At 40.0% G+C, this 14,019-nt stretch overlaps 1 protein-coding gene across 15 annotated transcripts in view; it reads left to right on the forward strand.

The window, feature by feature from the left end:
- R3HDM1 (R3H domain containing 1) overlaps positions 1–14,019 on the forward strand; it is a 79,668-nt gene that overhangs the window by 59,111 nt on the left and 6,538 nt on the right. For 13 of the 15 annotated variants that reach the window (XM_032113672.1, XM_032113675.1, XM_032113679.1 and 10 more), the window contains 6 exons: positions 2,911–3,171; positions 3,657–3,777; positions 8,433–8,587; positions 9,177–9,325; positions 11,446–11,549; positions 12,164–12,331. In XM_032113672.1, the coding sequence (XP_031969563.1) occupies positions 2,911–3,171; positions 3,657–3,777; positions 8,433–8,587; positions 9,177–9,325; positions 11,446–11,549; positions 12,164–12,331 (958 nt within the window). The remainder of the gene's footprint in view (positions 1–2,910; positions 3,172–3,656; positions 3,778–8,432; positions 8,588–9,176; positions 9,326–11,445; positions 11,550–12,163; positions 12,332–14,019) is intronic. The other 2 variants (XM_032113682.1, XM_032113681.1) reach the window with 1 other exon arrangement.

Consider the following 14,019-nt stretch of genomic DNA (forward strand, 5'->3'; position numbering starts at 1 on the left):
TCTGATTTTCTGAGATTACCTTTTTGTAGCCTCTTTGCTAGAACTTTCAACACTCCCATTTCTCTAGTATCCATTGTTTAATAAGTAGAAGCTGGAAATGAAATATCTTAGTCTATCAAAAACCAGGAAAAAAAAAGAGCCACACAAAGTGAAACTGAAACTTAGAAAAAGGGAATTGTTATCCAAGGGAGAATCTGAACTAGAGTCCAGGTCAAAGTCTGCTCTGATACTCTGCTGAGTGTGTGTTTGTGTTGAGTTTATGTGGCAAGGTTTTGGAACAGGGAGCTGCAGGGATGGCTCCTGGCAGAAGAGACTGGGAGCTGCCCCCACATTGGATGGAGACGACTTCAGGCAGCTCCAGGGCTGACACTGCATAGCCCAAGCTGAGTCAGTCCTTCACACTGGTGGCACCTCTGAGTGTGCTTGGAAAAGGGTGTGAGGGACAGGAGGGAGAAACAACTGCAGAAATCGAGGCCAGAGGGAGGAAAGCAAGGGGGAGCTCCAGGAGCTGGAGCAGAGCCTGCAGCCTGGGGAGGAGACTCTTGTGAAGCAGATTCTCCCCTTGAAGCCCATGAAGGACCATGGTGGAGTAGATATCCACCCTGCAGCCCTTGGAGCATCCCACAGTGGAGCAGGCACAGGTGCTCTGAAGGAAGCTGGAGCCTTTAGGAGTGGGCTCCTGGCAGGAGCTGTAGCTCATGGAGAGGAGCCCTTCAGGAGCAGGTTTTCTGGTAGGACTCACACTAGGGCACTCCACTCCTGAAGGACTTCAGCCTGTGGGAAGAACCCACACTGAAGAGGTTTGTGAAGGTATCCCATGGGTGGGACCGCACGCTGGAGCAGAAGAGTGAGGAGGAAGAAGCAGCAGAGACATGACCGGGAACCAATCACAAGCCCCATTCTCCATCCCTTGTGATACTTGGAGGAGGAGGTAGAAGATTTGGGAGTGAAGTTGAGTCTGGGAAGAAGCAGTGGGGTTGAGGGAAGCTGGTTTTAGTTTTGTTTTTATTTCTCACTATCCTACTCTGTTATTAATTGGTATAAATAAATTTAATCTTCCCCAAGTTGCATCTGTTTTGCCTGTAATGGTAATTGGTGAATGATCTTCCTGACCTTTTCTTGACCCATAAGCCTTTCATCATATTTTTTCCCCCTGTATTGCTAAGGATTAGAGGAGGGATGGAGTGGCTTGGTGGGCACTTAGGAGCCAGCCCAGGTTAACTCACCACAGTGTTCAATAGCTAATTTTCAACATTAATCAGAAATGTCTTATAATAAATACAGTTTTAGCTGAAGTCAATAGGGATGTCATTTCTGAAGTTGAGAGTTTGAGAAGGCGCTAAAGCAGAGAAGGAAACTCCTTCCAGGTTTGTAGTAATTTCAAAGCATTTCACATTCAGGAAATGGGTTCAAATACTAAGTGCCCTGGCAGTTTCAAAAATGTATTCCTGCTGATGGTAGCTTATGTAACATAATGAAAAGGATTGACGGTCTTGGATTGCAATCCAAGTGTAACACCTCTGTAGTTGGCATCAGGAGAGTGTGCTTTCTCCATTTATTGGGAATGCCATGTTCCAGGGTTTAATCCTGCTTGTACCATACATGTCACTGCAGGACAAACTGACCAGATCAGAATTTACTTACGCTGGTAATGTAACAGAAATCAGTGTGGTATGGCTTGGGTTTATCCTTCAGACACATTTAGAGCTAAGATAAACTCACATGCAGAATCTCCTCCCTAAACTCAGGATTTGGAAAAGCAGAATGTAAAATCCAAAGTAGAAAAGCATTATAGTTGCATTTAATAGGCACCATTAAGGACTGAAATACCAAAGTGAGATTATTATCTAATGGAAATAAGGTTTTTAAAGATGTACTAAATACATACTAAAGGTATTTATTCTAAATAAAGTTTTAGGTGCAAATTCATACTTCCGGCAGTAATTAATATCTTTAGCTTGGAAACTAAAAAAATACATCATAAAATGTGAATGTAGCTAATCAGCAAAAGATGGAGCTTGCACGTACTTTTTCTTGATTAATTTCTATCTTCAGGATGATCTAAGAGAAAATCAAGTGGTCTTGAAATAATTTTAATGTTCCTGCATGTTTGGAGAGTCCACTTTTGAAATATGAACCAAATCTTCCTGTTTAGCAAAAAAAGAAAAAAAAAAGCAATACTAGTTAGTGATCACTTCTAATTTTCAGGATGTTGCTAATTTGATGCTGAATTGCTTGTAAAGAGAAGGAGCTTGGGGTTACAGTAACAGAAGTTTCAGATTCCACAGGACTCCTGCAGTGCTCAGTGCAATCAGTGGCATCCTTTCAGATGTTAATAAACACAGATAGAGGGTAATCACTGGAACACATTTTTCTCTGTTGTTACTTGGTTTCAGATGAAAAGATAATTAATCTTTGCATGTAGAATAATAGCTAAGTTAGAGGAATGTACCTTGTAACTCAGGATTGGAACCTTATTACGTTAAGCTCTCAAAACCAAAAATTTACTTCAGCAGTACTAATGCATCCTGCTATTTTAACTGGGGTTAGATGTTTTCACTCAAGTTTTGGAGTCCAGTCAGAAAATGTTAGTGACACAAATTCTGAACTTTCTTTTTGACAAATGGGTTCTCACTATAAGTAGATAAAGGCAGATGTAATCCAAAAGGCAAAATATTTGCAGTGAAAATAGTGAAGTCTGAACATGGGATGTTCTCTCCTGCTGTCAGCCCTGAAGATAATTTGCTACTGTTCCATCTTCTTTGCCGTTGTTCTTTGGCTGCCGTTGCTAATGCACAGTAATGTGAGACATGCTGTCTGAAACTTACTGAGGTATTTGGCTATTTTATTTCTTTTTCCTTGAATGTGCATTTGCAAATGTATTTTTTCCTGTTTTTCCCACGACTGCAGCAAGACAGCCTGGGATCGCAGTTCAGCCACCTGAGCCTCGCGCGGCAGCCCCCGGCCGAAGGCGCCGAGCCTGCCCCGGCGCTGTTCCAGCCCAGCGTGGTGCTGCAGGCGCCGCAGCAGCCCGGCTACATCCTCACTGCCGCCCCCGCCGCAGCGCCCTCGGCACAGCCCGCGCCTGGCCCGGCCTACTCGGGCCCCGGCCACCCCGTGGCGCAGCCCGTGCTCCCGCAGCAGGGATACGTGCAGCAGCCCGTGCCACAGGTACCACGGCTCCTTCCAGCCTCCCGAAAGCTGCAGTGAAAAACTGACTCTGCTCTTCTACTCGGGACCTTTTCATGTGGTCTGGGGCTCCCTGCAGAACTGCAGCTCTGTGCTTTTGTTCAGGGGTTGGGGTTTTTCTGGGGTATGTGTTTTGTAATGAATGACTTCCATTTACTTGAGGAGCAACAATCACACAGGTTTTCCTATTTACTTGCAGCTGGTAAAACTCATGTTCTGTATAGTTTTCTTGTCTCTCAAATGCCTCTTGGTGGAAATTGGAGTGTTCCTTTTACAAGGAAAGTAGAGAAAGTGGCTGTTAAAGAGGGTATTTATGTAGTATAAGTGATTTTTGAATCGCTGAACTATTTAACATCCATTGCACCTTTTAATAAGTTTTGGATCTTTGTTTTATGCATTTTGCATTTAGATGTCTGCCTTCTCTAGAGCTGCATGCAGGTAGTAAACCTCTGATTGTTCCTTTTCAGATGCCACCTTGTTACTGTACCCCCAACCACTACCCGCACTCCAGCCAACAGTACCGCCCTGTTTCTGTCCATTACAGCACGCAGCAGAACCAGGCCCTGCCACAGCCTGGCCAGCAGACAGGTTTGTTCAACTCTTCCAGCATTTCATTAGAACACTTCATGTGGTTTTTCTCCTGCTTTTTCCTTTTAAACTTACTTTGCTGTAAAATTTCAAATCAAATAGAAGTTCAGATGTAGAATACAAAGCGTAACTAACTTAAGGTGGAAAAATTTGAGTCACTTGTGCATGAAACTTGGCATTTGAGCCATTCCTTTGAGTGGCTCATGCTGTAACTTTAATTACAGGATTTTTAAAATTTAGAAGTTAATAATTTAAAAAAATTGTAACTTAGTAACTAATAACTTGAGTAACTTGCAAAGTAAGATGAATTAGTACCTTTAAATGATGTAACATTGCAGAGATGTACCTGAACTGAAAGTTCTAAGCTGAAGATACTAATCTTAGATGCTGTGGCATGAAAAAAGTGCTGTGCAGAAGATATTGGTGATACTGTTTTACTCTGTCTTTCTGTCCTATGATTAAAGATATCAGGGTATTGGATGGAATATGTAATGAGACTTACGTGGTTACCTATTTTAGTAAAGACTTTTCAACTGTCTGAGTTACCCTTCTATGAATGTTAGCAAGCTTCATTTCCATCTCCTTCCTTTCTTGTTGTCTTTTTTCCCTTACAAATTTTAACTGTAGCTACCATTATTCTGACAATCTGTCTAAATATTGTTATGACTTCTTCAATAAGATTTGTATTCCTGAAACAAATTTACTTCTCAGTAATGTCTTGACTCATGGTCAAAACTTTCAGAAGTAACTAGTGATGTTTGGAGGCAGAGATCCTTAAAGACCAGGCTTTTATACCAGCTCTTAGTTGAATACGTAACATCCTTCTGAGTTTCCTTCAGGAAGGTCTTTTTTAATTCCTCCCCCTGCCCCAAATATGTGTTGCTCTACAGAAACAGGATGAAAGATTAGCTTTTACAAATATTAACTGGATTTATTTATGTCCTATGAAGTAGAATGTCAGAGGGATAGCTCCTCTTCTGCACTTCTTCTAGGAAGTGCTCCAATAGTAGCAACACTTGTTGGGGTTATTCAGGGTGCAGTTCACAAAGATTTTTTTCAAAGGAGAAGCAATTTCTTGGTTTTGCAACTTGTGTTATCCACTGGTGTTAGAGATGTGTTACCCAACTGTATTACACAACCTGCTTTCCTTCCTCAGAATTTTTAATACCTAGACTACTTAATAGCAAAAAGTCTGAGGCTCAAGGGGGATTACTTCCCACTGCAGGGACACCCTGTGTGAATAGCACACAAACTCCCTAACTCAGAGAGCTCACTGTACATTTGTACCCAAACAAACCAGTCTGAATTGGAAAGCATGGGTGATAAGATGCAAAGGGATGAACGGGTTGCTATTAGGTAAGTTCCTTTCTTGTATGTTTTTAGTTCTTTATATTTTAATTGAATTTCACTGCCTGCGGGTGAAAAGTGTCAGCAGATAAACTCCCTCTCTGTCCTGAAAGAAATAAAATAAGCAAGCTGTGCAGACAGCTGCTTTACTGCTTTGGTCATGTGTTTTGTACCTGCACTCTGACATCAAGGGATCATGTTTATGTAGTATGGGGATAGTCCAGCCAATAATTCTATTCAGTGTTTGGTTACTTGGTGTTTACCAGCACTAATGGAGAATGAAGGATCTTACCAGAAACTGCATAATTAGTGTTTAACTGAAAATCTCCCAACTGCTCTGTGGCCTTTGCTGGCTCATTTAATGCTTTATAGGCAAATTTGAATCAGCATTTTAGAAATAGATGGTTCCATGTCATGTTATCTGTTCTGGAAACACCTCATAAGATGGTGTATTTGAAAATTCTCTCTCTTTTAATTTACTTTAAACCACTGATATTTGTATTAATTTGACACAAAGCTAAACCTGAAGTGGTTGATGCTTATTAGCAATGTGTGGTTCTGAGCCAAAGGCACCACGTTACTTGGCTCATACAGCAAAGTGCCTGGGCAAAAATGAGAGTTACAAATCTTGCATTACATAAAAGCCATGGGGTTTATTCATTTCAGAAAGTGGTTACTAACTACGAAATAACTTTGCAAACACAAATTCAGATAAAAGATGACAGCTGCTGAGAGCATGGCAACTGGAGCCACTTCTGGTCTAATGTTGAGGAGTGGCCTGACTATTGATGAGCTGTTGGATTCGGGGCCGTAACACTGTCTGAGAGGTTTACATTTCTCACAGTGAACCGGTCTCTTTTTCAGCTGCTTCCTGGCTTCCTTTTTAAAGGGGTTTCAGGTGAAATACTTGGGGGGGTTCACTTTTAATAAAAATGCTTTCATTGCCCAAAAGATGTTGGGAGGAGAAAATTCTACTTAAGAAAAAGGCATTTCTGATTGCCATGATAATGTGAGCCCTGTTACCATGAGGCCTAACTACAGGTTGTTTAAAAATCTTATCTGAACTACAGTTCCTGTAGGAACATCAACTGCCTTCTGCTTCACAGCAGGGAATAAAACTACTCCAGTTATAACAGTAGCTGTAGTTTAATAGTTATAACCAAGCTCATCAACTCCCTGCTTGTTAACCAAGTGGTTGTACTTGCTTTTCTGTTCTTGAATGAACACTGTTTCTCACTCCTAATGCATTATTCAGAAAATGTATTTCTATATTCTGTAAGTTAACTTTCTTATATTAACTGCGATTTCTTTTGAATTATGGAAATATTAAGAAACCTGCTCCTTTTTTTACCTCCAGTTTCAGAGTATTTCTGTGTAATGGGACAATCTGCTGTGGCAGGTGTGGGGTTTGTGCTGAGTGTTGCATTTCTGTCAGCCCACTCTATGCAGAGGTGAAATTGCAGCTAAAAATAGAGCATTCTTTGGAACGCTCTGGGGAACCTTCGTGGCAGCCAATTTGTATTGTTCCAGTTCCCTCTGCTTGCAGAATTGATTGTGTCTGTCTTTGGAAGTGCCAGAAAAGGCTGCAGAACTACTCACAGGTCCATTACAATTTCTGGGACATGAGGGGTTCAGACTGCAGGTGCACTGATTGGGTCTGTCAACACCACAACTTCTCATTCTGCTGCTTTTTAGGGGCCATAGATCATTTTGCAACAAAGTATGTTGAAGCATCTTGTTTATTACAGATATGAAGGGCATTTTGTGCACAGTTCAAACTTAAGTTATTAAAAATTCTAAGTACTAATCCTACTTCAACCGTGTATTGTTCTGAAGTTTTGTCTAGTCCTCTGAAAATATTTATAGTGTTGTGTGTTTCTAATGAATAGCTGTCTCGGTTTTAACAAACTGAACCTTCTTCCCTTTAATTTTCTGAAGCAATATTTGATTATATTAACAGTCTTCTTTTAGTGTTCATTGTTGCAATTTCTATAGAGAGCCTGCTGAGGCTGTTAGTGCACAATGTTCATTGTACCCAGCATGGATGAAATCAATGAACATCGGTGGGTGCTGCTTACAAAAAGGTGTTTTATGTTAACTGAATTACTTTCAGAATAGACCAAGCCTTTTTTTAGCAGAGTTTAAAGAAAACCCAAGTGAGTTTTGCAGCTAAATTTGCTCTATTATAGTTCCATGCCAAGGTAGGGAGCATGGGGAATGTCAAGGTCAGTGGGCTGTGAATGTGTCCAACTCAAACACAGACTCTTCTTGCCGTCAGTGCATCTTGACAAGCCCAGTTTTGTTATTCTGGAGGGATAACTGGCTTTGTCTCAGAAACACTGACTGTGATGGGGTTTTGCTGACGTGGTAAGTAGTGCACACTTGTATGATAGAACATGACAAAAAGAACTTGTGTTCTGCATGTGTTTGGATCATGGTAGCAGTTACCTGCTATATGCTTTTTGAAAAAAGAGGAAAAGGGGGGTTTAGGTTGGACTTTATAAATGCACAGATTTCCTGTTTGGCACTCATGCTTGGGATGGTTTGGTTGGGGTTTTGGGGTGGTGTGGGGTTTTTTAGGCAATTTTTGAAAGATAGGAGAGAATACCAGTTTAAGCAATAACAAATTGTTTTAGACACACTATAGAGGAGTGAACATGAAAATCTTTCTTTGTATCCTTAAGATAATTTTGACTATAAAATGTCTTCCACTATGTACCAACGTGACTTGAACTTGGAAGATTTTTCTCAGTCCCCAGTTGGTTTTAGCATTACAGATTTCAGTAGAAATGGCCCCTTTGGAAGATTTGCACACATGCCTTATGCAAATTTTCCTGAAGTCCGATTTAGTTTTGAATTGCAGTCATGATGCTCTGACCCCTGGGGCACCTCAGGTACAAGCTGAATTTTGCATATGTAGAATTTACAAACTAAAGTACCTGGAATGGCCTTGTTCACAATACCAGACAATGAATTGGGTTTGATCCTGTCTAGCATGCTTTGTTCAAGTGCTTTCAGCTTTCACCTGTCAAATCAAGGTGTTAATGCATGTAACCCAGAGTGTAAGTGAATAGTGCATGTGAGAGCAGCCTTGCAAACAGTATGGATAGTATTTCATGCTGAATCTAGATGAATAAATCTATTAATTTTAATGTTGGCTTCTTTTTATATGCATGATAAGTTCAACTGTTGTGAAGTTGCCAGATTAAACAAGCCATTGGAAAATGCTACATATGTATTTTCACATAGGCAACTGTGCTTAAAATGTGTTCATTATTTCAAAGTAAGATTTAAATGTATAATTTCAGGTTACCAGATTTTGCCCAACCAGCAGCAAAACTACCAGGGTTTAGTTGGAGTTCAGCAGTCTCAGAATCAAAATCTAGTCAGTGGCCAACACAACAACATTGGGAATCAAATTCAAGGTGTGATTGTTCCATATCCCTCAGTGCCATCTTATCAGGTGGGTAATGTATTCAAAACTTTCCAATGACTCTTCTGTGGGTTTGAGTGTTGGGGTTTTCTTTAAGTCCATTGCTTTGTGGTAGAAATGGTAGAAAGCTGCAAGCAGGTGTCAAAGTGACTTTGGGGATAGAAGTTAAACAATACAAACCCACAACTGAAGTGAGAAGAAAGTCTGTCACAAGTGCACAAGTTCTAGTCCTGTTGAAAGCCAAGTGCTGGGTCAGTTGCGTTTCAGAGGGTGGGGAAGAAAAGTTCATAAGGTTTCCTTCCCCAATTCAGAGGGTGGGGAAGAAAAGCTCAGAACATTTCCTTCCCACCACCCCACTTTCTCTTGTAGAGAAAATATCTTGTTGATTCATGGAGTCCCTTGGAGCCAACATCTCCATTTTGGGGGAAGAAGATTTAAATAATTTTTTTAATATTGTTATTTTAACTACTGTTACCACTATTCTTCTGGATTTTGAGAACTCCAAGGGATCTTTCAGTTCCTGCTGGTTTTTTTTTAAAGTCCTGTATCAACTGGGTGATGGTCAAGAGTCAGAAAGAAACATTGTCTGCAGAAGCTCTTACTGTGTTGCCCATTGCAGGTTTCGGTGCCTCAAGGTTCCCAAGCAGTGCCCCAGCAGACATATCAGCAGCCTGTCATAATTCCCAGTCAGTCCAGTCAAGGACTGCCCACCACAGGAATGCCAGTCTACTACAGTGTCATTCCATCAGGTCAACAGAATAATCTAAGGTGAGTTTAAGTGATACTTGATTTCTTAGCAGCTGGGCTTAGTGGCTTTGTAAGAACTGACAGGATCTGCTTTTAGTAATGCAGATATTAAAGCTATTGTTTCAAAGGCAGACTTACAGGCACTCTCTTTATTTTTGCTCGTATGCAATTAAGTGAAACAACCCATACTGCTTTAACTGTGACATACTTGTTGGACTGGAAAACGTTGTCTCCATAGCACTTCCAGCAATACTTTAGCGCAGTTCCATCTCTTAAATTTTCTGCATTCCTTTTCTTACCCATGAAACACCAGTGTGTTCAGCAGCTCAGTCTTTCTGCAGTAATATTTAAGATGACTATCTATATTCACTGGTTTTGTCAAAGATATTACATTAATAATGCGTAGAGGAAAAATAATTGGAATTCCAGAAAAAGAGTGACTTCTTTTTTGGAACTTTGTATGGAAAAAGCTTAGCTTGCTTTGTGTTGTAGATGAGGCCTGCTGGCACCAAGCTGGCTATGAAACAAGTATAGAAACTTGGTTTTTGTTTGATAAATAAGCTTTTTTCTTTTCTTTTTTTTTCACCTACCTTGGTAGCAGCAATTTGGTCTGCATGTACAGCCCTCCCTGAATATACATCTGTGTCCCCAAAGCCCAAAGTCTATTTGAGAACAGATAGGCAAGTACCTAGGAGAATTCATTAGGATTAATGCTTGCTACAAATTTTTCTTTCCCTAGTTTTTTGAACTTAGAAATGAGCAGCATTTAAAAATACCTGGAAGCTTTTAAACAAGCCGCAACAGTATGAAGCTTGTTCATCCTTTTGAGAGTGCAGAGACTTCAGTAGTATTTGTCATCACCACATGGCTTCACTTGCTTAAATCTGAATTCTTGTTCTTTGTATCTGAAGGTTTTTTAATCCTTTTCTGTAGTTATTATATTTGAGATTCAGTGAAGTCACAGGTAGGCATAATCCCAGACTTCTTTTGAATTAAGTTTGATTGCTTGATCTTTTGTGTAATTTAGAATGTCCCTCTCATTTATTATGAATTCAGATCAAACTAGCAACTAATGACAGCATCTTGCTTTCATCAGAATAGTTATGCTGCAACACTTGAACAAGGAAAGCAGAATGCTGTTCTGCAGGAGCTGAAAGTGTCAAACCTACAGGTCACTGCTGAAAACTAGAATCAGTAGGCAGATCAGAAGCTGTGTGAGAGCATCTGTGTTAGTTTTCACTTGATTTTGTCTGCTTTAATGGAAGGGAATCTTAAAATTATATAAGTGAACTATGGGACAAAGGATGGAACAAAGTTTTGACAACATAGGTAAAAACAGTAGGTCCAAGAGGATTAAACCTACTTTTTTTCCCCACAATTTGAAGGAATTTTTTCTCAGAATGTTTATCTGTTAGTACAGGATTCTATAAGCACTGTTCTGATTATGGTCCACCAACCTGATGTTCTGGCTGAGCATTAGTGGTATAACAGAATCTATGTGTGTTACCTGTTTTTCCCCCGATTACCCTGAAAAACTACCTGGCATAAATAAACTTCTAAAGTCATCCTTTTCCTACAGTTTGCAAACAACTGAATGGCTGTTTATCCCCTGGAGTCATGTTCCTTCTCCCACCCCCCGCTAGAAAAGCCCTCTCCTCTCTGGGCTGTGTCAGTGGACCCTGGAGCAGAGCTGTATGCTTTGGTGTGCTGAACCAGCTGCCCAGGACCAGCCCACAGCTGAGGGTCTGCATCCCAAATCTCATGGCAGGGGCTGTGGGTATTCACTTAGCTGAGACCCAATCCTGCTTAAGTGAGCAAGACAACAAATTGTCTTTTTATTATTATTATTCTGCATATCTTTATGCTGATACAGAGTTATGGACACAAAAATAGTATATCAAAAGAGGTGAATTAGTACAGCTTCTCAGTGTAGGCAGGGCATGTGTTTTTGCTAAGGAAGAGGTGTGAAACTTCAGTCTTCTGAAGAATGAGTGAATTCAGGGGTAGGTGGGAATATTACTGATTTTAAATTAACAAAAGCTCAGTGATTTGCAGTACATGTAGACAGCAAACGCAGAAGTCGTGATTAAATGAGTGTAGCATAAATGCCTGTTAGTCATGTTCTTTTTTTGTTATTACAGTTCATCCGTAGGATATCTGCAGCCTCCTGGATCAGAGCAGATACAGTTTCCTAGAACATCATCGCCATGCAACTCTCAGCAGCTTCAAGGACAGCAGTGTGCAGGTTGGAATAAAGTGTCTATTGATAAGCTTAAAAAATGTCTACCAATTATTATGCTGGGTGATTGGATATTTGCTATTAAGGGTTTGATTTAGAATTAACTGCTGTATTCTATTTCCTCTCTTGTTCCATTTTTGAATTTATTTTCCATTTTTAACTCTGAGGCAGTTTAATTTGAAATGTCAAATTTTTTTATCTTTGAAATATCTCAAGTTACTTTCTTAAAATCCAATAACATACATCATAATGCCTTGCATGTCTACTGGTGAGTTGAGACAGACATGGGAACCATACGTTGGCCATTGGCAGCAGAATCACTTCCATCCTTTCCTGAATAACCAGATAGGTCTGAAAAATTTGAAATTTGGGTTTCTATTTGACAGAAGGAGTGAGGTACATATTTGAAGGAGCCTACTTGGCTCTTCTACTCAAGAACCGGTCTAGATATCAGTTAACAGAGTAGGAGCAGTGATTTTCTTAAGAGGGCTTGAGGGGAGTTTGGAAACTCAGCATTCTGGGGTAGCTTTGTGACCTGCTGGAAAGTCCAAAGTACTTCAAAGCTGTGTGAGGTGGTTTTGTTTTTATGGCAGCCTTATTTACTGCTTTTACTTTCATAGTTTATAGCAACCATTCAAGTCAGAAGCCATCACCTCCTACATTATTGCCACCTTCATCCAAGTCAAAGCCACAGCAGGCTGCTTCCATTGTGCACTACAGCATAGTGTCTCCACCCTCATCATGTAAAAGTTCACCCACTGGTCTTTCCATCATGCAGCCAAAAAAAGGTATATTTTATTGGGATTTTCATCTAAGCCATTCTGTCTAGAACTTACTGTAAATTTTCAGATTGGTTTCATGGCTAACTGCTAGAACAACTGCAACTTGAGTGCCATCTCTGATTTTTAAATTCTTCATCTGAATTGCTATTATTGTATCTTTTAAAATGATAATGTGGAACTTAAGTGAAACAATGGCTGCATGGGGGTGGCCTGGAGGCCACCTTCAGCAGGTAAATGTTACTCAGCAGAAACACTTAGGTTCAGAATGTTTTGATCTACAAAATACTTGGGTAATTTTTAAAAGGTGTGTAAATAGAAGCCTCAATGTGTTTGAAAGCAGTGTTGACATAGAGCTTGTCAATCCATGAAACCTTTATAAATGTTAATATCCAAACACTTAAAACTCTGAAGGTCTAACCATAAAATTGATGGACTGGTCAGGAAAATAAGAGCACTAGAGTTAGCCTCCAAACAAGAGATTACGGAACAATCCTGTGACCACAGTGGCACTGTCTTTATTTTACCAGTAGGGAATTTGATACATTAGAGGCTTGGTTGGTAAAAAAGGGATAATCTCAAACTATGCTATCTCAGTATTTTGCAAGCAAGCACTAGATTAAACAACCCTAGATCAATGACCTACATTCTGCTACAGATGTGGTGTTCTTACAAACATTTATCTCTAAGGCATTTTTAGAACCTGTTTATTAGTAAATAGATAGCATGCAGTTAAGTGGCAAGATACCTGGATTAGCAGTTTGTGGGCAGGTTTGGTTTTGTTTCCATTTTGCTTCAAATTTGTCTTTAATTCTGGAAGATTGTAATTTCAGAATGTATAAAGTGGGCCTCGCACTAGTTTGTTTTTCTGCCTTCCCAATCTATGCTGAAAGTGCTGGTTTTGTGCAGTTTTCATGGCCTGGTTCAGACCTGTAAACTGTGGTTTAAGGAAATTTCAGGAAGGAGGAAGCCCACTATGAGGAGGGGGAGCAAATTCTGAGAGAACAAATCAAAACCTGCGCTTTTCAATAAGTAAAGGCACTGAGATGCTGAATCAAGGCCTCTGAGGTAGGGCCAATGAGCAGGTAGGTGCACAGACAAGTAGCAGAGTTGTGTTACAGGGGACCAGACTGTAAATCTGGGGAGGCTTTGAAGGATTTCTGCATGTCCCCTCTCACGGGATATGTCAGGTCATAAAGTGTCTGCAAACTGACTTATGCACTGTGTGACACTTCATTTTGTCAGGATGCTTGTTTAGGAAAATAACTCCATTTATTTTCATTTACTGAAATGCTGGGGTACTAGAAGCAAAAGAAAAAACAAGGTTTTCTGAATGTATAAAGTTTTCTTTTGCAGTTTAAATTGCATTTCAGATTGACACTCTTGTAGAGATGGTGCTGTAAATGTTTCAAAAGACAAATATGTTTATTGTTGGGTGTTCTGTTCTCACAGAACAGAGCTAAGTCAAAAAGAGTATGCTAGAGTGTTGCAGAATGAAATACTGTATATAAACCGGTAAGATGTAAATGATTATAATTTATAATGCATATAAATATATGCATAGAATAGTAAAATGAAACCCATTTTTGTGTGTTAAATGTAGTGGGTATATAGGTGTATAGGTGTCCCAGGTTTACACATAGGGACTAGATAAGTTTATGGCTTTACCAGTGGAAAACTGTTGTGTTGCATATTAT

This window comes from Corvus moneduloides, chromosome 7 (assembly GCF_009650955.1).
Source record: "Corvus moneduloides isolate bCorMon1 chromosome 7, bCorMon1.pri, whole genome shotgun sequence".
Lineage (NCBI taxonomy): Eukaryota > Metazoa > Chordata > Aves > Passeriformes > Corvidae > Corvus > Corvus moneduloides.